We start from the raw sequence: 20,997 nt of genomic DNA on the forward strand, positions 1-20,997 counted from the left end.
TCATTTGGCATCCTTTAAGAAGCAGAGCTTCCAGCATATTGTGTATAAATAGGATATAATAGCATTCATTGTATTATGCTATAAACCTAGGATTGGGCCTCTTACGAAACCAGACCAATTAAAGAGCGTGTCTGTTCACATACTAACCAGTCAGATTTAAGATTTTATTTCCCCTGTGCAGGTTAAAAATTAATGTCAGTGATCTGACCTTTTGTTACAAGAAGCATTGACTTTCTAGTATGACGTGGAATATCCCAAGTAGATATTTGCCCTTGCTGCCTTCAGCATTACATTACTGTACAGATCTCTATTATTTATATCTAATGATGTTTTCTAAGCAAAATGATTTGTAGAAGCGTGATCACATTACTTAGTCTTCCATCTACCTTAGACCTGTACATAACCTTTAGGCCCCTTTCACACGGGCGAGTTTTCCGTGTGTGTGCAATGCATGACTTGAACGCATTGCGCCCGCACTGAATCCTGACCCATTAATTTCAATGGGGCTGTGTACATGAGGGTTGTTTTTCACGCATCACTTGTGCGTTGTGTGAACATCGCAGCATGCTCTATATTCTGCGTTTTTCACGCAATGCAGGCCCCATAGAAGTCAATGGGGCTGCGTGAAAAACGCATTGCATCCACAAGCAAGTGCGGATGCAATGCGATTTTCACGGATGTTTGCTAAGGAGATGATAATAAATAGGGATGAGCCCCGTGACCCCATTAAAGTCCATTAACTTTATTATTTCTCGCCCAGTTTCCTTGGGGGACACAGAAGACCTTGGGTATAGCTCATCTCCATAGGAGGCGTGACACTAAGTGAAAGCTGTTAAGCCCCTCCTCCACAGCTATACCCTCAGCCTGGAGAGAGAGACTGCCAGTTTTTTGCTTAGTGTCCAAGGAGGCAAGACACTCCCTGCTCTGCAGGGCTGTATTCTACTTGTTTAAATTTTAGATTTTACTTTTTTCTTTTCTTTTTTGTTCCAGATCATCAGGGATAACAGAGTCGCACTAGACCTCTCTGTTCTCCCGGGGTTGAGCTGCGCCAGTGCCGGTCACCCGCACTGCTGCCTCCCCCACAGAAGGCAAGGTGGACCAGGGCAGCCTAGCTCCCCTGCATCCCGCCAGCCCAAGGGTCGCCCGCACGCCAAGTCCCTCTTCCAGCGTCCTGCCACTACGGTGCCAGTAGCTGAAGGGGCGACCCTGCTGGAATGGACCGAGGGTGAAGACGGCTGTGGTAAGAGAGAGGCTTCTCCAGCCCTACGTCCCCGTCCCCCCCGGTCTCCTGCGTGCCTGACCCCCATACTGGGCCTCTAGTCCCCTGCTGGATCTATGCTGGCACCTGCAGAGCGGCAATCTCCTTCTGCCTTACCCCCCCCCCCCCTGCCTGGCTCCCATAGACATGCAGCCAGTGGCTGTCTCCACAGCCAGCTACAGAAGCGGCAACATAGTTTATTTCTACCACAGGCACCCGGTCTCTGGGTCCCCCCCCCATCTCCTACCGGAGTGTTGGAGTGAGGCCTCGCCTCCGGCCGACATTGGTACTCTGGTGCGACCGGGCGCCGCAAAAATCTTAGCCCAGGCTCCGCGGCCTGCTAGGCCGCCATTCCGGGTCCCTGACTCTTCCGGCCGGCGGGGTGGGCTCCCGCGGCCGGCAAGCCGCCATTCCGAGCCCCTGACTCTTCCGGCCGGCGGGGTGGGCTCCCGCGGCCGGCAAGCCGCCATTCCGGGCCCCTGACTCTTCCGGCCGGCGGGGTGGGCTCCCGCGGCCGGAAAGCCGCTATTCCGGGCCCCTGACTCTTCCGGCCGGCGGGGTGGGCTCCCGCGGCCGGCAAGCCGCCATTCCGGCCGGCGGGGTGGGCTCCCGCGGCCGGCTTTGGGCTTGACTTCAGCAGGCCCCGGCCGACCGTCGGTGCCGGTCGGTGGGGCTCCGCAAATTGTGGCCCAGGCTTCGCGGCCTGCTGGGCCGCAATTCCGACCGGCCCGCGGGGTGGGCACCCGCGGCCGGTTTGATGCGCCACTCCGCCTCAGGTTCCGGCGGTACATACCGGGCGCCGCAAATTTAGACCCCGGCCTCACGGCCTGCTAGGCCGCAAAATTCCGGCCTCTGGTGGAGGGGGCGGGAACTTCTCCAGGCGCGAATTTTTCCCGCCGGGAGGTTCCTCCGCCCCCAGGGGATCGCAGCGCCGCCCTCCAGGCCGGATCCATGTTAACCCTTTTGGGTACAGGCCGGCTCCCAATGGGCCTGTATGGCTGGCCCCCCCCTTTTTCCTGACTATCTGTGCCCCTATATGGTGGCCCCCTTTAGCCTCAGAGAGGCTGTGTTTAAAAAAAAAAAAAAAAAAAAAAAAAAAAAATATATATATATAACAGATTTCTATTGGACTGCGCAGGACGCTGCAGCCTCATCAGTAGTGCTGCATGTCTGCATGCCCTCTTTCCACAGGCGGCATAGTGTTGCGCTCCCAACCTGCATCGGTGCTAGGGCATTTCCCCTTTTAGGCAGTTTTCCTGCCCTCTTCCAGGATACGGCGCTGGCCAAGTGCATGCGGCCCTTCCGTAGGCAGCATTCATCATCTCTCCAGTTATGGTGCCTGCCATGTGCATCCCCCCCCTCCTAGGCGGGATACTGCACTCTCCCTGGCTGCCGGCTGGCCATGTGCATGACCGCCTTTTAGGCGGAATGCTGCACCTTCACCGGATACGGTGCTGGCCATGTGCATGACCCCCTTCCTAGGCGGAATGCTGCACTCTCTATGGATTTGCTGCCGGCCATGTGCGTGACCCCCTTCTCTAAGCGGAACGCTGCACTCTCACTGGATTCACTGCCGGCCATGTGCGTGACCCCCTTCCATGGGCGGAACGCAGCGCTCTCACTGGATTCGCTGTCGGCCATGTGCGTGACCCCCTTCTTAGGCGGAACGCTACACTCTCACTGGATCTGTTGCCGATCGTGTGCATGACCCCCCTTTTTAGGCGGAATACTGCACTCTCACCGGATTCGGTACTGGCTATGTGCACGACCCCCTTCCATAGGCGGAACGCTGCACTCTCTCTGATGTGCTATGATGAACTTATGTACTATGTTACTATGCTGCACTCTCACTGGTTCCGCTGCCGGCCATAGGCATGATTCAGGCAGCATACATACATCCCTCTGTCTGTGGTTGTTTTCTCGCAGGTACGTTGCTGGCCATGTGTAAGTACCCCATACATGGCGGGGGGCTTGCACTCTCGCAGGATCCGCTGTCGGCCATATGCATGACCCCTATTCCGTGGGCGGTGTACGCACTCTCGCTGGATTCGCTGCCTGCCATGGGCATGCCTTCCTTCCTCAGGTGACATACACACATTCTCACTGACTGTGTTTGTCTCTCACCAGTACGTTGCTGGCCATGTGTATGACTCCCATACATGGCGGGTGCACGCACTCTCCCTGGATGAGATGCTGGCCATGTGCATTACCCCCCCTTTTTTCTGGGCGGCATGCTACACTCTCACCGGATACCTTGCTGGCCATGAGCATGGCCCTCTAACATGGGTGGAACGCTTGCACTCCCATTGGATACGGTGCTGGCCTTGTGCGTGACCACCCCTTGTTCCATGGGCAGAGTTTGGCACGCTCATGAGATTTACGGCTGTCCTTGTATGGCTGTACTGGACTTGTACATGTCCCCCTTCATTGGCAGAGTAGTTGCACTCTCGCTAAGTCAGTGTTGGGTGTATTATTGCACACTCACTTAATGCTAGGATAACCCTGTGCATGTTCCCCTTTCACTAGGTGGACCTCCTGCGTTCCTGCTGGATTATAGGGTATGTCCTGCTTCTCTGAAGTAGGTACGGCCTTAGGCATCACTCCCTTTTGGGACCGGCCTTTGCACTCTTGCAGACTGCAGTTTGCCAGATACAATTTCCCCCCTTTCGGGGCGGACTGCTTGCGTTCCATCGCATGCTATACTAGGCTTGTGCATAACTCCCTTTCAGGTTGCACTTTGCAATTCCGTACATGCTGTGGCACTCTGTGGCGAGCCCCCTTTTTCGCTGAATTAACCTTTTTGCAGTGAGCGAACGTTCTTGTGCGTTGTTTGGGCCGTTTATGCCTTCTCCTCCTGTAGGTGGGTTGGCCTTCTCACTGCTTACGGGCTGCTCGTACGTATGCCTCACCTGCTTCCTGCGGCATACTTTTGTTTTCTTGGGATACTATGCTGGCCGCAAGCCTTGCACTCGTCTCTAAGGAGTTCATTCTGTCCACCTGACCCGGACGGGCTCTACTTGCTCTCTGCTGCACGGAGCTGGGTGGTACTCATTCATTTAGTTGGCCCTTCATCCCAGGGAGTGTTCGTGGTTCCTAGATGCGTGCCCATTCGTCCTTCCGCGGTATTGCTTCCCTGCGTTAGTGGTCACATGGTCGGGAGTGCTGTTGTCTGGAGCGCCCCTCGAATTCTTCGTTGGCTCTGGCAGGACTGCGGTTCCCTTGCCTGCTGCAATTTCCTCCTCTTCGGATGTAGTGTGGTATGAGTCCTTCCTCTTGGCGCCTCTACGCTTCAGTCTGATCTGCTACCAGGTGCGGGCCGCTTTTCTCGGGAAGGTCACCCAAATTCTCTTGGGTGCTCGATTACCCAGGTCCGGAGGACCTCCACCTTGGGTTCTTCAGGGTATTCGCCTTCTGCGAGGCGGTGAACCGGGCATCTCACAGTGTAGCAGGGTTCTGCTTTTGAGCTGTCCTATGGCTTCCCTGTTGCCCACTCCTCCTTTCGATTGGAGGGTGTTATGCCGGCCTCTGTCTCGACTACCTTATCTCGCAGGCTCTGTTTGGCTCCCGCTCGGTACAGATCACTCCGATGTGGCTTCTGTCCCGCCAGACTTCAGAGGCTGTTCCTTCACTGTCCTCCCCTCTGGGGAGAGCATGGTTGTTCATGTGGATGGTTCCGGTGTTCCTTTTGGCCTCGTACTGTCTCCCTTGTCCACACTGGCTGTATTAGCTGTGCCTATTTACCGAGTCTACCGCGTTCTGTCCTCCCGCTGAGTGCAGATTGCGTGGTCCATTCTAAGTCAATGGTCCTGCTGTAGACTTACCTTCTCGGTAACTTGGGGGGGACTACCTTTCGGTCCAGATTGTCCTTTGATCTCCCACACCGGGACTGTAGAACATGGCTACATCAGCATGGACTTTAGCCTGTCTTGTCCTGGCATCTGGCGGATGCTGGGCGGGCCCTTTGGTTCCTTTCAGTCTGTCCTTCTACTCCCCCGCTAGGGTGGATACGGGACAACGTTGCCCGGGGGCCGACGGGACCAGTTTTGTCGACTTCTGCCCGTGTTACTGGTCTGCGCCTGATCACATTGGTTTTTTTCGCCCGCTTGCCAGGCGACTCCAGCGGGTTTGCTACTGTCCGCTCCTGGCTGTATTTCGTCCAGGATCTTTGTCTGGGGTTCTGTGGGAAGCTGTGCATTCCCCACTCTGACTTTTTTCTCTCCCCATGGTTCTGTCTTTTTTCCAGTCCGGCCTGGACCTGGGACTGGGATTCCTTTACTTGAGGTGTCAAGTGTCAGCGCTGTTCTTCCTCTTCCAGCGTTCCCCGGCCCTCTGGGCCTGTCAAGACCTTCTTACTCGAAATGGCTCTTTGGTTCCTCTGTACTGTCCTTCGGTATCGCCCTGGGAACTTCATACTGAGCTCTCGGTGCTCCAATCTTGTCCTTGGAGCCGTTACAGAAGTTCTCTCTACCCCGTCTGTCCTGTACGGTTGTGTTTCCGTATCAGTCGTGTCTCTGACTGGTGCCTGAATGGCCCCTTTTTGTTCTGAGCCTTATGTCTTTTCCCAGGACAGGGCTGTTCTACATCCCGTTCCTTCCTTCTGAAGGTGGTGTTTGCCTTTCGCTTCAACACTTCACCGATTTGGACGTTGTTTGGGCCTTGCCGGTTTTACTTGGAGATCTCCGACTCTTGTCGACGTTTGGTCTCTTGGGTTTCCTGGAGGTCCGCGCTTAGAGTTGACGGACTCCAGGGTGGTTTTCCTCCGCCTTATCAGATTGGCTATTGCTGAGGTTACCGCACCGAGGGCAGGATTCTGCCTTTGCTGTCACTGTTCATTTCACCAGAGCGATCGGTGCCTCCTGGGCCGGAGACATTGGGCTTCGGCCATGCATTTGAGCAGGGCGGCCACAGGTCTTCCGTGCACGCTTTACAGAGTTCTACAGGGTGCATACTCTGGCTTCGGCGTATGCTGCCTTGGTCCGCCTGGGTCTGCAGGCGGCGGTTCCTTGATGCCTTCGGGTGCTTCGCCTTGGAGCTGTGGTCCCTCCCCTTTTTGGACTGCTTTTGAACGTCCCAAGGTCTTCTGTGTCCCCCAAGGAAACTGGGCGAGAAAACGAGATTTTTGTATAACTTACCAGTAAAATCTCTTTCTCGCTCTTTCCTTGGGGGACACAGCACCCACCCATTCATTGTTTTTCTCTACACGGTTTCCGAGTTTGTGTTACCCGTTGGGTAGTTGGCTTGTTGGTTCCTTGTTGGACTTTGCCTTTTCTCACTGCTTGGACACGCAACTGGCAGTCTCTCTCTCCAGGCTGAGGGTATAGCTGTGGAGGAGGGGCTTAACAGCTTTCACTTAGTGTCACGCCTCCTATGGAGATGAGCTATACCCAAGGTCTTCTGTGTCCCCCAAGGAAAGAGCGAGAAAGAGATTTTACTGGTAAGTAATCTTGTTTTTCCATTGTAACATGGTTATAATGGAAAATAATAGCATTCTTTAATACAGAATGCTAAGTAAAATGTCCATTGAGGGTAAAAAAATAATAAAAAAACTCACCTCATCCACTTGATCGCGCAGCCGTTATCGTCTTCCTTCTTCTTGCAGGACCTGCAAAAGGACCTGCGCTAACATCATCGCACTCACCATGTGGTGAGCGCGATGATGTTAGCGCAGGTCCTTTTGCAGGTCCTGCAAGAAGAAGGAAGACGATAACGGCTGCGCGATCAAGTGGATAAGGTGAGTCATTTTTTTAACCCTCAATGGACATTTTACTTAGCATTCTGTATTAAAGAATGCTATTATTTTCCATTATAACCATGTTATAATAGCAGACAAATTGCATGCGAACTCGCGCCGGTTTCCCTGAACCCGCCCGCAACGCATCCGGACTGAATCCGACACACTCTTCTGCAAGGGGCCTTACGGAATGTTAAAACAGCAGTTTTTGCCATTGGAGATTTTTCACAGATTCCCCGTCTCATTCATCATTGTCTACGCATGTTTTAGGTGTATAAAATGGTCTTACATTTGTACTTAGGCCTGCACCTCTTCATAACTCTGGCGGATCCTTCGCCACTTATGGGGCTTTATGAAGACCAGCATCTAAAACGCCACCCTTAATAAATGTGCCCCATGTATTTTTCTTTTTTTTTTTTGGTGTGGCTGGACATGCTGTAAATGCGGATTCCCATTGAATACAATGGGAGGCAGATTCTGCGTGAACCTTAGGGTTTGTTCACAAATAGAGGACACGCTGCAGATTTTCTGTTGTGGAGTTGCTTGCAGAAAATCTGCAATGTTTTACAATCCCAGCAAAGTAAATGATTCTTTAGCAGTTCTCATCCACACAATGCAGAAGAAAATCTGCAGTGCAAAAAATGACCAGTAACCAGGTTTTCAGTCTGTTTATGCTGTAGATTTCACCCCTTGCAATGCAAATAGTAAAATCTTTCTCAAATCTGCAGCATAACTGCCATGAAATCCACAACAGAAATATTCACAATTTCTTGCATTTTTTTCTTATGTGGATTCCCAGCAGAAATAGTGCTGACTTTTTGGCCGCAGATAATCTGCAGCATTTCAGTCATGTAAGCATACCTTTAGGCCGGAGTCGCACGTAACTGATTAACTGCGAATTCGCCGTAGCAATTTTTCATGCGGAAGGGTTTTACAGTTCCAGCAAAACCCCCCCCAGAGAAAAAACATTCTTCAAAAAAATCAAGAAAATAGGGTAGAAAAACGATAGACATGAGCCCTAACATTATACTTATCTGCCATGGACAGCAGCAAAGAAAGAGGAAGGGTTCCGGTGGGAGGACCCATTTATGGACTGGACTGTGGGAGGGGTTACCCCTTGTGGGGGTGGTCTGTAGGTTTATTTTTTGTGGGTTTTCTTTGCTGCTGTGGAGAATGAGAATGCAATACTCGCCTCCGTGTCGTTAATAAAATCATGACTTTACGTCGTAAACTAGGAAAATCATGCAATTGTCATCCACATGTTGCGTTCAAAAAATGCAGCAGAAAAGCTACGGTATTACACATTTGAAATCCACATATTGCGGATTTAACCCTTCTCAGTGGAGAGGGTGAAATTCACTGGCTTTTCTGCAGCAAAAACCGCATGTCATTTTTTTTATACGGTTATTCGGCTGGATTTTCCTTCACTATGACCGTGGTCTTATGGTACGGCCATACAGGGAAGAATTTTTACAGTGGATATTGCAGTATTGCCACCGTAAAAATTTTGCCAGGTCCACCACCAAATCTACGTGTTTCATGCAGATTGACACCAGTTTTGCTGCGGATTTGACATGGATTTCACCCTATGCATTGCAAAGGGTGAAATCCATAAATCTGTAGCATAAATTGAAATGATGTGTATTTAAAATCCACACCAAAGGTCAATTTACTGTACAGATTTGTTTTGTGCTGCGCTCATCAGTGCTTTTTATTTGCCCTTTATTCTTTTATAGTAATGTAAACTCTTTTTCCATGTGGATTTAGGTGTCTGATTTGAATGGACTATTTAACTGCATGTTCTTGGATCTGAAGGAACATCCCCAGAAGGCTGATGGTTTGGGGCGGCTGCTGTTTGAGACATGTAAAGGGGTCAGAAACATGTTTCATTCTTGTGCCACAAAGGTAACAAACTGCTGCAAGAAATGTTCTTGTGCTCAAAGTTCTCAATTATTTCTTGGTGTAGTGCTTGAAAAAGCAAAATATGAACATTAGTGTAGGACCAATGCCTTTATATTTTTATTTTACTAAGTCTATTTTATAAGCATCATATATAAATAACCTTTGGCATTGCCTGTTTTAAAGTGAACCTTTTTTGACCTTTTTATTAATATTGTCTAAAAATAAGACCATGTAAGCTTAGTCAAACCAAGGCCCCAGGCACACGACTATATTGTGGGTCTGCGTCCAATTCACATTTTTGCAGGTCACACGAGGACCTATTCATTTCTATGCTTCGCGGAAAATGCAGACAGCACATGGATGTACTTCAATGTTGTCGTTACGCAAATGCTCTTCAAATGGACATTTCTCTAACAAAATTACGGTATGCACACAGGTGGTGTCAGTATTTTGCGGATCCGTAGTTTGCGAACTGCAAAATGGATACAATCGTGTGCACGAGGCCTTAACTGCACCAGATTTATCATAGTGGCTGATGCTGGATGATAAATCTGGTGCATATATAAACTTCTAGTCAAAGTTAACACCATCCATTTAATTAGTTTACTCCAAAAAATGCTGGTGCACGCTGTTGGATTTAAGCCATGACTCCTTTCCCACGAAGCCTCACGCCCTTGTTGGATAAGTCACAAAAAATATCTGCAACGCTTATTAAATTTATTTTACTTACTTGTATAGTGCCAAGATATTCCTCATTTCTTTACAGACATTATCATTTTCTGCTCTCCCCAGTGGAGCTCACAATCTAAGTTCCCGATCAGTATGTCTTTGGAGTGTGGGAGGAAACCAGAGCAGGGCTGGTGCAAGGATTTTTGCCACCCTAGGCAAAAGCAAATTTTGCCGCCCCTTGACTCTGCCCGTTGACCACGCCCTTTGACCCGCCCCTTTTTTGTTGGCCACCTATTTAATGATTGTTGCATGCAACATTTTACTTGACCAGCTAATTTTAGATATTCTTAATAAGCCTTTCGACCAAATAATAAAAATTGTAAAATAGAACATTTAATTCAAACATTTTCTCATATGCAATACATAAAATAGCAGCATTGAACATATACAGCAGATTGTAGCTCTCACATCCAGGGCCTCCAGGTGACGTCTCCTCCAATGTAGATCTTCTCTGTCATCATCTTCTCCATTCGGTCCGGACACTAATCTCAGCCGCCTCGTCTCTGCAGAGTGACACACATCTTAGTGTCCTCACTATTCTATCATCATTTCCCAACCTGGAGTCCACACAGTGTTATCCTGCTGCTCGCTGTGCCCCCCAATACCACAAATACTATCCTGAAGAAATAATAGTGCCCCCATAGTAATCGTCCCACCAATAGTAATTCTCTTCTAGAATGCCCTCATTAGTAATACTGCCCCCTACACTGCCCCACATTAAGTAATATGCCCCCCACACTGCCCTCTATTATGTAATTTGCCCCCTACTAAGTAATTTTCCCCCACACAAGTTAATTTTGCCCCCAGACTGCCCTCCATTATGTAGTTTGCCCCCCTTCCCCTGTACTTGTCGCTGAGCCTGTACAGTCTGTACTTGCCGGCTGCGCAAGCATGAGTTACGTTAAGTTCAGTGTCTTCGGGATTGCGTGCCAAAGTGACTGAACTCATGCCTGCACAGCCGGCAAGTACAGGATCAGATCAGCGACACAAGTACAAGGGGGCGGGTGATAGTGGTGTTGGCAACTTGGGTCTGGCGGGTGACACCCCATTAGACTGGTGTCACCCAGTGCGGCCCGCACCCAGACTCGAGCGCCGGCGCCCCCAGCAAGAGTGGCGCTCTACGCGGTGGCCTACTCTGCTTATGGGTGGCGCCGACCCTGAACCGGAGTACCCAGAGGAAGCCCAAGCAAACACAAGGAGGACATACAAACTCCATGCAGATGTTGTCCTTGGTTACATTTAAACCTAGGACCCCAGCGCTGCAAGGCACCAGTGCTAATCACTGAGCCACCACCGTGCTGCACCATGCTGCAAAGCTTGCACATCAGTTTTTTTATGCAAGTTACACCAGATTTCTGGCACAGTTTGATTAATAACTCTTGCTGATTGTGTTCAGAATTATGTAAGCATCTAAGGGTTGGGAGTTTACCATGAACAGCTTGCAATGAACTCCACAATGACCGGAGTATTATTGACACATGGAAACCTCTGTCTGCATAGGAGCTGTGTATACAAAACTGCATGATGATTTATAATTAAGGCTATTTTCAAAGAGTCCTGTTTTTTTATTTTAATTACATGGGTTAGACTAGTTCCACATCAGCGGCGAACATTCAGTTCTTGAAATTCAGTATGGAATCACCAGATGCGGCATATGCCGGACACCGACAGATACCATTAAAAATAGAAAAATAGCCAAGCCAGCCTCACATCTCCTGCTAGCTCTTTCAGGGAAAAAAAACCTTTATCAGAGGAAAGCAGATGAAAATAGATTTCCTAGTTACAAGGCCTTAGGGGGAACCTTTAGGGTGGGTGCTATTTCTATTGCGGAAACCGGATGATATACGTGATGACTACTATAGACTAAACAATGCTTCTCTTGACTTCTAGGGAAAACATATGCAAATATACATCTGCTGGCATCAGATAGGTTTAGAAAAGCTAATAGAGGGGCATTGCCTGGCCTACGATACTGCGCACACGTACTCGGAATACTAGGAATTCTCCATAGTGAGAAAGAGTACCCCTTAGACAACAGATATATTATTGAGAAACACACATTTGTATACTAGGCACTCTCTCCCTCAAAACGAATCACAAAAAAAATCCAGTTTCAAGCGACTCCAAACTTTTTGAGAAATTTGGACTGAATCACAAATTGGTAGAACCAATTTGCCTATCCTTTTTTGGTATCATTTTATCTTTCATCTTTGTTGTTTGGTAGGCAATACAACTCATTCTACAGAAGATAGGACCAGTAACTGAGAAAGAAGAGTCACTTCCCTGGACTTTGGTGGGAGAGGTTTTCAAGCACTTTGTGGAATCTGCTACATCATATATTCAAAAAGAAGAATTTGAGCCTCTTTTTAATAATATTCAGGTATTATCTCATATGAAACAAGATGCAAGAAACCATTAATTTAACTAGCATATAAACCACAGCCTTAACATTTGACAGTCACTTTTTGTGGGTGTGTTTACTTTGAATGTAAATGTAAGCTTATAGTTGGCCAGTGGACCTCTGTGAGTCTAATTCACCTATCTTTTTACTTTGCATTCAGCGTATAAGCTGGTGATGCATAATCCTTATATGCTGAATATATATATATAAGTACTTGTTGGCTGTGGCTCAGCACAGGCATCACTGCATTGTGCTTGCTGGCAATAAACTACTAATGGCAGGTGAATGGTGAAGCAGAGAGCTGACATCACCCTGCTATACAGTTATATTTAACTGGACATGCAGGGGTCCAGTCGACTGGTATTTGCGGTCCACCAGTTGAGTACCCCTGTCGTAACCTCTTTAAAGAGGACCAGAAAACTAAGTGTAATCTTGAGGCAGCAGAGGAGCCGAGCAGATTGATAATTAGTTTTGTGGGAATAGGTTTAGTAAAACTTTATACATATTTTAGATCTCTTCTCTTTCTGAACTTAATGCCACACCTGTGTACAGCCATCAGTGATTGATAGCATTCTCTGTGTAAATGTGTATACGGAAATGGCTGTCAGTCACTGATACTTGTACACAGGGGAGGTGTTATCAGTGATTGATAGCATTCTCTGTATAAGGGTGTATGCATAGATAGCGGTCAGTTATTGATAATTGTACATGGGTGAGGTGTCATCAGTGATTGATAGCATTCTCTGTGTAAGTGTGTATGCATAGCTGTCAGTCACTGATAGTCTCTGTGTAAGTGTGTATACAGAGATAGCTGTCAGTCACTGATAGCTGTACACAGGGGAGATGTTATCAGTGATTGATAGCATTCTCTGTGTAAGGGCAAATTGCGGATTCGCAAAACACTGATACCGGCCGTGTGTGTTCCGTATTTTGCAGACCGCATATGGCTAGCGCTATGATAGAGCGTGAGCAATTGTGGACAAGAATTGGCATTTTCTATGTTTTTTTTGCTGGCCCGCCGAACGGAACAACGGATGCAGAGAGCACACATCTTTTGCGGACCCATTCATTTGGTCGTCTGAATGAGCCCTAAGTGTGCATACCTAGATAGCTGTCAGTCACTGATAGTTGTACACAGGGGAGGTGTTATCAGTGATTGATAGTGTTCTCTGTGTAAGTGTGTTTACATAGATGGCTGTCAGTCACTGGTAACACCTCTTCCTGTACTGAGAGCGGTTAAAAAAAGCAAAGATACAAATGTATAAAATAAAAGTTTACTGAATCTTTTCCCAAAAAGCTATATTTGAATCTGCTCTGCTCCTCCTGCTTTATAACACACTGCTTTCAGATTGTATTGTATTTTATGGTGACAAGTTGTTTTTAAAGCTGCTCTGATGGGTGCTTACGATAGATATGGGTACATACAGGACTAAACAATGTTTGCGTAATATAGTATAATAATTTTTTATTCAGAAAGTTTTTCAATAAAAGTACAGTATGCATTCCCAATAAAATGCACTTATGACAATAAAGTTTACAGTGGGAATATATGCAAGCAGAAACTAAATGAAATTGGTCTTGTATCTCTGTGTACACACAATGTACCACACAATCGTCCGTCCAATGGGGAAACAAAACGAAAATGGGAAACAAACGTTAGTACAAAAGCTTGTTCCCAATAATCTGGCCATGTAAAGGTGCTGCTGATCACCTGATGAACAAGTGTTTATGTGGATACCTAAATCGTTGTTTCTGGGCTGGTAGTAATAGTAATGATCCCTTGTACCCATACAGTGGATGGCGAAAGGGGAAGTGCATCTCTTACCTCCACTGACAAGCAGGCAATTATCGGGAAGGGATGGGCAGCACGTGTAAATGCGCCTTTAGGTATTCAAAGAAATACAATGAGTAGGAGAAGTAATGAGATAATGAAGAATACTTCAGCTTTAACAATAAGTCACCTGAAAGCAAGGACTGGCTTATTAAACTGTCATACTTACTTGTGTTTGTCTTCATCAAGAATGCACTTATGGAACTGGCAGGAAAAATGAGTCCAGGTCAGAGTGCAGAATGTTCAGATCAAATAGAACGGGTACTGGAAGCCTTGGATATCTTGGTAGAACATGGCCACGGTTCAAAAGTCACTCATCCAGAACGTATCTGTACGGTAAGTCCATCTTTCCTCTGTTCACCTTGCTAAGCCTTCCATTTTACTGAAAGTTGTATGATTTTTTTTTTTATTGGTTTCATTTCGTTAGACCCTGACAGACATACTGCGAGTCCCACAAATCTCGTCATCTTGCTGTTGTAAACTTCTTTCCATCATTGCTACTTTACTTCTCAGTGAAAACATCTCCTTATCAGCCTCTGAGATCGAAGGAGCTGTTACCAAGGTACTTCGCTTGTTTCAAAATAATAATTTCAGTGTGTATATCAAGTTTAATATATCCCTTTTTGAGAATCCCTATCTGACACGTGGGCCAATTTACACAGGAACCTATCAGCATGTTTTTGAAGGGTGGGAGGAAACCATGTAACATTGGGATCATACAAGCGTAATGCAGATGTTATCCTGCTGGGATATAAAGCCTGAACCCCCCTCCCGTCCGTGATTCAAGGCGGCAGTGTAAACCTCTGAGCCACTGTGACCTTTTACATGTGTGCTACAAGCTGCATAGTTTTGCCTCTAAATACTCCAACTATTTTCCCCAGTTTTATGCAACAAACTTTAATGATTAGACTGCAGGAGGTGATAAACTGCATTAGAGGGAAGTATATAACAAATGCATATATTACATTATCTTGTAGGTACTTGAGAGTGATGTTTCAAGGGATTTACTTTTGGAGTTCTCAGAAGAAATGTTCAATATGATGCAATTTGAGCAGGCAAGTATTACTATACTTTTTTTAAGTAACAGATATACATAATACAATCTTGCAAAAAGCCTTAAAGAAGTATTCTGCTTACATCAAGTTATCCGCTATCTGCAAGATAGATCGGTAGGGGTCCACCCACTGGGATCCCGGCCCATCTTTAGAACAGAGTCCCCGTACCCTGCAGGGACTGTTGAAAATGAATGGAGTAGCCAGTTGAGCGAGCACACTGCTGCTCCATTCCTCTCTGTGGGACTGTTGAAAACGGCCAGTGCTTGTAGTTTTCTGTTTCCAGTAGTTCAATAGAGATGAATGGAATGACAGTGCACATGCTGAACCTTCCACTCCATTCATTTTGAGAGTCCTGCAGGGTATGGGGCGCCTTTTCTCACAATCAGTGGGGCTCCCAGCGGTCAGACCCCTACCAATCTAATAGTTATTAACTATCACGTGCTCTCTCAGCAGTTTGACCATGCTAAACTATAGAAAGCTCTAGGTAGGGGCTGGGGAGAAGAGTATAAACATACCTTTCAAGCAGTAGTGTGAATATGAACTTTTATTCTGCCAGATTCTGCTCCTGCAAGTGCCCAGGGGGCAGCTTCAGTGGGAAGTGCTCTCTGAATTGAGCTGCTTCACAGTCCCTCCACTTAGTTTTGAGTGCCAACTGTAGCATCCAATCCGGAGACCACTATAGGTGTGATGCAGAAGGAGGGGGGGCTGTGAAGCAGCTGAGTGCAGTGAGTTCCTCACATTTAAGCTCCACCTTCAGAAGGATCGGGTTGTTGGATCTCGGCATGCACAATTCTTTTATTCTCAATGAGCCGAGCATGCATGTTTATGTAGGAAGGATAGTTGCCATCTGAACCAGCGAATCTGCATCTTTATAATAGTTTAATACATTTTTATATTTTAGCATCTCCTGCCAAGCCTCTTGCAGTATATTCTGCAGCTCTTTACTGAAGAGGACGGCTCAGCTAGAAGTGAGGCTCTGGCGATCCTGACGAAGCTCATTTTGGAAAAGGCGGAGCCGCCTGTTGTTGCTTCCCTTGCATTTGAAAAATATCCCCTTGTGTTTCTGGAAAAGACTAACCCGTAAGTCAAGACACAGAGAATTGCCCTTTCCATTGTAGTCAGTTGGAGTTTGAAAAGAGTTAAAAAACAAAAACAAAAACTACAATAGACTTTAAAGAGATTGTCTCACCTCAGACAGTGTCAGATAGGTGCGGGTCCTACCGCTGGAACCTTCGGTATCTGCCCTCAATTTCTATGGGAATTCTGATTTCTGGCAGTCCCATAGAAGTGATTGGAGTGATGGCCACGCTTGCGATTTTCGCCCTCCATTCATTTCTATGCAAGTTCCAAAAATAGCTGAACTCCTATAGAAGTGAATGGAGAGCATGCAGTGCACGCGCAGTGCATACTCATTCAGTTTGGGGGCCCCATGCTAGAGATAGGTGGCATATCCTAGCGATATGCCAGCAATGTCTGAGGTGAGACAACCCCTTTAATAGACTTGGTGGTAAAAGTGGCTGCTGATGGCATAAAATCATCAGGTTGGGGTCACAGGTCCCTTGTTCTTCCTATAGGTTTATCCCAGAATATGAAAGATGGGAATACCCCTTTAAATGTAAAGTGGATTGAATTGCCCTTTACTTCTGTTGTCTTCTTATTAGTGCTAAGCTGAGAAGTGGTGACATCCAGGGATCCCCTGTACTAGACTACGTCTTGTCTTTGGTGACGCTGTCCTCACATGACAATGTCCGTGAACTGTCCTATTGTTGGTCTGCTCTGGTTGTTCTGCCTCATCTAAGGTAAATATTATATGGAAAATTCATAGTCAAGAACAATTCTATTATTTTTAACAAAATATACATGAAAAACAGATTTCCAAGAATTCTGATATACTTGTGTTGCTTTCTACAGGCCTTTAGAAAAGGACAGAATTCTTCCAGTTTTATCCCAATTCATAGAGAATGTTTTTTCTTTGATGAACCAAACACTGTTTCCTCAAGGTAAGAATCTAGAAAAGAAAAGTGTAGTGATCATGAACAAATACATCTATGCCACCTTCTCATGGCCAAAAGCTGAATGGTAATAATGCAGATGGGGCTTTTTTTTATTTGTATAACCCATTCTAGGAATATCTTTCAGGAATTTGAATGAAATGCTGGTATCTCATGTACAGAGCAGACAGGTTTTTTGTATTTAGTTTTTAAAGCTGCAGTTTACACCATTCAGTCTAGTTCCCAAGTCAATATGGTAAAGTAAAAATAATCTGCATATGTTTTCAAGCCACGTTGTGCGAACAGGATGGTATGAGCTTTCATCTGATTCTTGTGAATTAGTACATTGAGCTGTGATCTGCTCAGAAGACCTGCAGTGCGGTTGGGTTGAAGACCAGGCAGAAGCGGCTGTTCTGTATAGCGCTGTAACACTGACAATTATTTGATTCCTAAAGCATTTCCTTTCTGCTGAATTTAGTTTCAGTTGCTATCTTTAACATTAAGGGGTTGTCTAAGGCTAGTTTCACACTAGCGGCAGAGGAGTTCGGCGGGTGAACAGCCTTTCTATAATGGGGGCAGGGGGCGGAGTTCCGGCAGCGCACGGCGAGAGGCAGCCGGACTAAAAGTACTGCATGTCGTAGTTTAAGTCTGGCTGCCTCTCACCGTGCGCTGCCGGAACTCCGCCCCCATTATAGTCAATGGGGACAAAGCGGCAGTCCCGGGGGCACACTTGAACTAGCGGCAGGACGGATCCGACAATCAAGAATTAAACGCGTCTTCTTTTCCCATGCTGTTTGCCTTTGTATACAAAAATCGTTATGGGCCTATTAGACAAACCGATTATCGCTTGAATTCTCGTCTAACTGCTGAAATTTCAGTATTTATCATCAAATGTACTAGCATGAAGCTATCAAATGGAGCCATCTTTGGATTGGACAAATCTGCCCGTTTGAAAGATTATCATTAGCTGTCACCACATCAGAAATCTGCCATTCATTAGCAGTGTAGGGATGATCACAGGAACGAGCAAACAGCAAAAAATATTTAGCAATTATTGTTTCCTGTAATTGTTTTTGTGTAATTGGATTCTGAATGAAAAAGACTATATCCAAATTGTCGATAGCTGCTCGTTAATGCAAAAAATGACTTCCTGTCTAATAGGACGCTTAGTGACACATTGCCCAGTCAATATTGCTTCAGCATCGTATGGTCAGGTCATCACTGCTGTCCTCAGAGATATTGCTTCCATATTGATTTAATGGATGATACTGCCAATGATGGTTGTGATGGTGTGATGCCTGTAGTCTGACCTACTAACATGTTTCTGTCTGTCAGATGTCCTGCTTGTAGCCTGCCAAGCTGTGAGTACTCTTCTAAGTCTTGATGATTCGGCTGATGTTCTGCAGGTGCTGCCCATGGAAAGAGTGAAAAACCTGTTACTGTAAGTCTCAGATAAGTCAGATTCGCACCATTAGGCCCCATGCACACGACCAGAAGCATTTTGTGCGGAAACCGGTCCCTGTGCTGTCCACATTTTTTTTTTGTGGACAAGTGTAGGACATGTTCTATCTTTTGCGGAACAGACATATGGATGCAGACAGCACATGGGTGACTTCTGTGTGCTTTCCTGATCTGAATGTCTATTCCACAACAGATAGAACATGTCCTATACTTGTCTACAAAAATGGACCCATTGAAGTCAAGGGGTTCGGAAAAAAATGCAGAGGGCACACTTACCTCTTCCATATTCTGTGGATTCTTAGTTTGCAGACCACAAAATGCTTCTGGTCGTGTGAGGCCTTAAATTGATATTATGTTTGATGATGTTGGTTTCGATGCTTGTGTGATCGGAAGGACTCAATACGTTTGGCACTACTCAAAGTAGAAAGATGCACCTTGCCCGAATTCTGGCCTTTATTGTACCATTTCATTATAGTGTACCACCTCTAGGACCATTTCCTAGTTCCACAAGACCATACATGTGATTGACAAACAGACTGTTTATTACTGCCAGCCTTGCTAATATGCTTGTGTAGTCAAGCTTTTGTCTGTTTTCATCTTTGCCAACATTTTCCTTTCTAATTAAGTGAAGAATCCCCTTGATTTTGAGTAGAACCCTCTTCAACCCATGGAAAGGGCGTGCATTTTTATTTGGATTGTGCTTGGTTACCTGTTATCTGTCTGTTCATGAATGATCTTAGTCTCACTTGAACTGGTTCTTTTTCTATAGTGCCGCCCCCTCTGATCCATGTGCGTTATTACTGGCTGATCTGTACTGGACTAGACTAGTTTTCTGTGGCTATCAAGCGCAACTTTCTCATGACATGAAGATGGAGATTTTTTCCAAGTTACAATTTAATTTATCGAGCAACTCATCAAAGGTATCTCATCACAAACTAAACTTTTATAATGTTAACTGTATATGGCATTTGCATTGCAGAAAATGACCTATTGTCCAAATCACATTTTTATATTTAACACATTTTTAAAGAATTTTTTTATTTTTTTTATTTTCCATTTCTCGCTTAGTTCATTGGGGGACACAGGAGACCATGGGTATAGCTGCTGCCACTAGGTGGCGACACTAGGCAAAAAAAAGTGTTAGCTCCTCCTCTTAGCTATATCCCTCCGGCATACACTGAGCTAATCAGTTTTAGCTTAGTGTCTGTATGAGGCAGACCTCCCTGCTTTGCAGGGCATCTTCTTTTGTTATTTTTCCTTTTTTTCCCCTTTAGGTACGGAAAACAGAGACGCCCGGCCTCTATGTTTACCCAGGGAGGAAGGCCGGTGTCTGTCGGGTTTAGGCCTTGCTTCCTGGATTATATTACCCCTCATCACCAACATGTCGGACCCCACAGGGGCCTCTAAGCCCTGGTATCATGCAGGGTCCGCCACCGGCCGTGCCGCTCACCGTTCCTCTGGTCCGCCTGACTGGACCAGATCCCTGTCCCAGGCCATGGAAAGTCTCACCCACATAGTAGGCCGCCTGGTAGATAAACCGCCTACCCCGCAGGCTGCCACACCTCCTGTCGCACCCTCTGGCTCTACCGCTTCTGCCGCCCCCACTGATTCACTCGCACACAGCGAATCCTCCAGGGCCCGGCACTCTCAGAAGCGCTCCAGGACAGAGTGCGCATCCTCCTCAGATGCGTCTCTCTCTCTCCCTGCCACGCGTGCGGACTCAGTCGGGCCTCTCCTCCCCTCTGGACACGCCCTCTGAGAGAGATTCGGCGGATTCGGATTGGGACATGGACTCGGCACTACCATCCAAACTAGCCTCCACAGTGGGTCACCTCATCACTAACATCCGTGATACCTTTAAGATACACGATGACCCTCCCAGCACTGATCAGGCCGGCGTGTCTTTTTTCCGCTCCAAACAGGCGTCCAAGTTTTTTCCTCTCCACGCCGACTTCTCTTCAGTTGTCTCTAAAGCTTGGGCTCGCCCTGATGCCCGCTTTACCTCCCCCAAAAAGCTGGACATATGTTATCCATTTCCAGCGGATTGTGTTGCCACATGGGCGTCCCCGCCTAAGGTTGACCCTCCTGTGGCCTGCCTGTCTAAGAGCACGGCCATTCCTGTAGCAGACGGTTCCTGACTTCATTCCACGAGGACCGTCGTATGGAGTCTCTCTCCAAGGCCATCTTTGCTTCCTCGGGTTCAGCCCTCATACCGGTCCTTGCCTCCGCCTGGGTGGGGAAAGCGGTCTCCGAATAGGGCTACCAGCTTGAACAGGATTTGGGATTGGACGTCCCCATTCAGGACCTCCAATCCTTGGCCCCAACTGATAGTTCAGGCAGGAAAATTTATCTATGAGGCTTCTCTCGATGCGGGTGCCCTCATAGCACACTGATCTGCCTTAGCCGTTTCCGTCAGAAGGGAACTTTGGCTGAAGGTTTGGGCGTTCCCTTACTGGGCTACCATTCACGGGCTCCCGTTTATTGGGGACCCATTGGGACGAAATTATTTCAGAAGCCACGGGTGGCAAGAGCACCCATCTTCCCCAGTCCAGAACCAAAGGCACCCCTCGGGGTCGCTCTGGCTCGTCTCGTTTTCGGTCCTCCCGCAGGTCCTCCGGGTCTAGATTCACAGCCGGTT

The 20,997-nt window shown here is 47.0% G+C and overlaps 1 protein-coding gene across 1 annotated transcript in view; it reads left to right on the forward strand.

Annotated features, from left to right (window-relative positions):
• Nucleotides 1-20,997, forward strand: part of UTP20 (UTP20 small subunit processome component) — a 125,421-nt gene that overhangs the window by 19,497 nt on the left and 84,927 nt on the right. The window contains exons 7-16 of the mRNA XM_040407229.1: nucleotides 8,757-8,894; nucleotides 11,845-12,000; nucleotides 14,042-14,188; nucleotides 14,280-14,414; nucleotides 14,830-14,907; nucleotides 15,809-15,987; nucleotides 16,569-16,706; nucleotides 16,819-16,907; nucleotides 18,234-18,339; nucleotides 19,129-19,279. Of these exons, the coding sequence (XP_040263163.1) occupies nucleotides 8,757-8,894; nucleotides 11,845-12,000; nucleotides 14,042-14,188; nucleotides 14,280-14,414; nucleotides 14,830-14,907; nucleotides 15,809-15,987; nucleotides 16,569-16,706; nucleotides 16,819-16,907; nucleotides 18,234-18,339; nucleotides 19,129-19,279 (1,317 nt within the window). The remainder of the gene's footprint in view (nucleotides 1-8,756; nucleotides 8,895-11,844; nucleotides 12,001-14,041; nucleotides 14,189-14,279; nucleotides 14,415-14,829; nucleotides 14,908-15,808; nucleotides 15,988-16,568; nucleotides 16,707-16,818; nucleotides 16,908-18,233; nucleotides 18,340-19,128; nucleotides 19,280-20,997) is intronic.

The sequence above is a fragment of the Bufo bufo genome, chromosome 1, assembly GCF_905171765.1.
Source record: "Bufo bufo chromosome 1, aBufBuf1.1, whole genome shotgun sequence".
Lineage (NCBI taxonomy): Eukaryota > Metazoa > Chordata > Amphibia > Anura > Bufonidae > Bufo > Bufo bufo.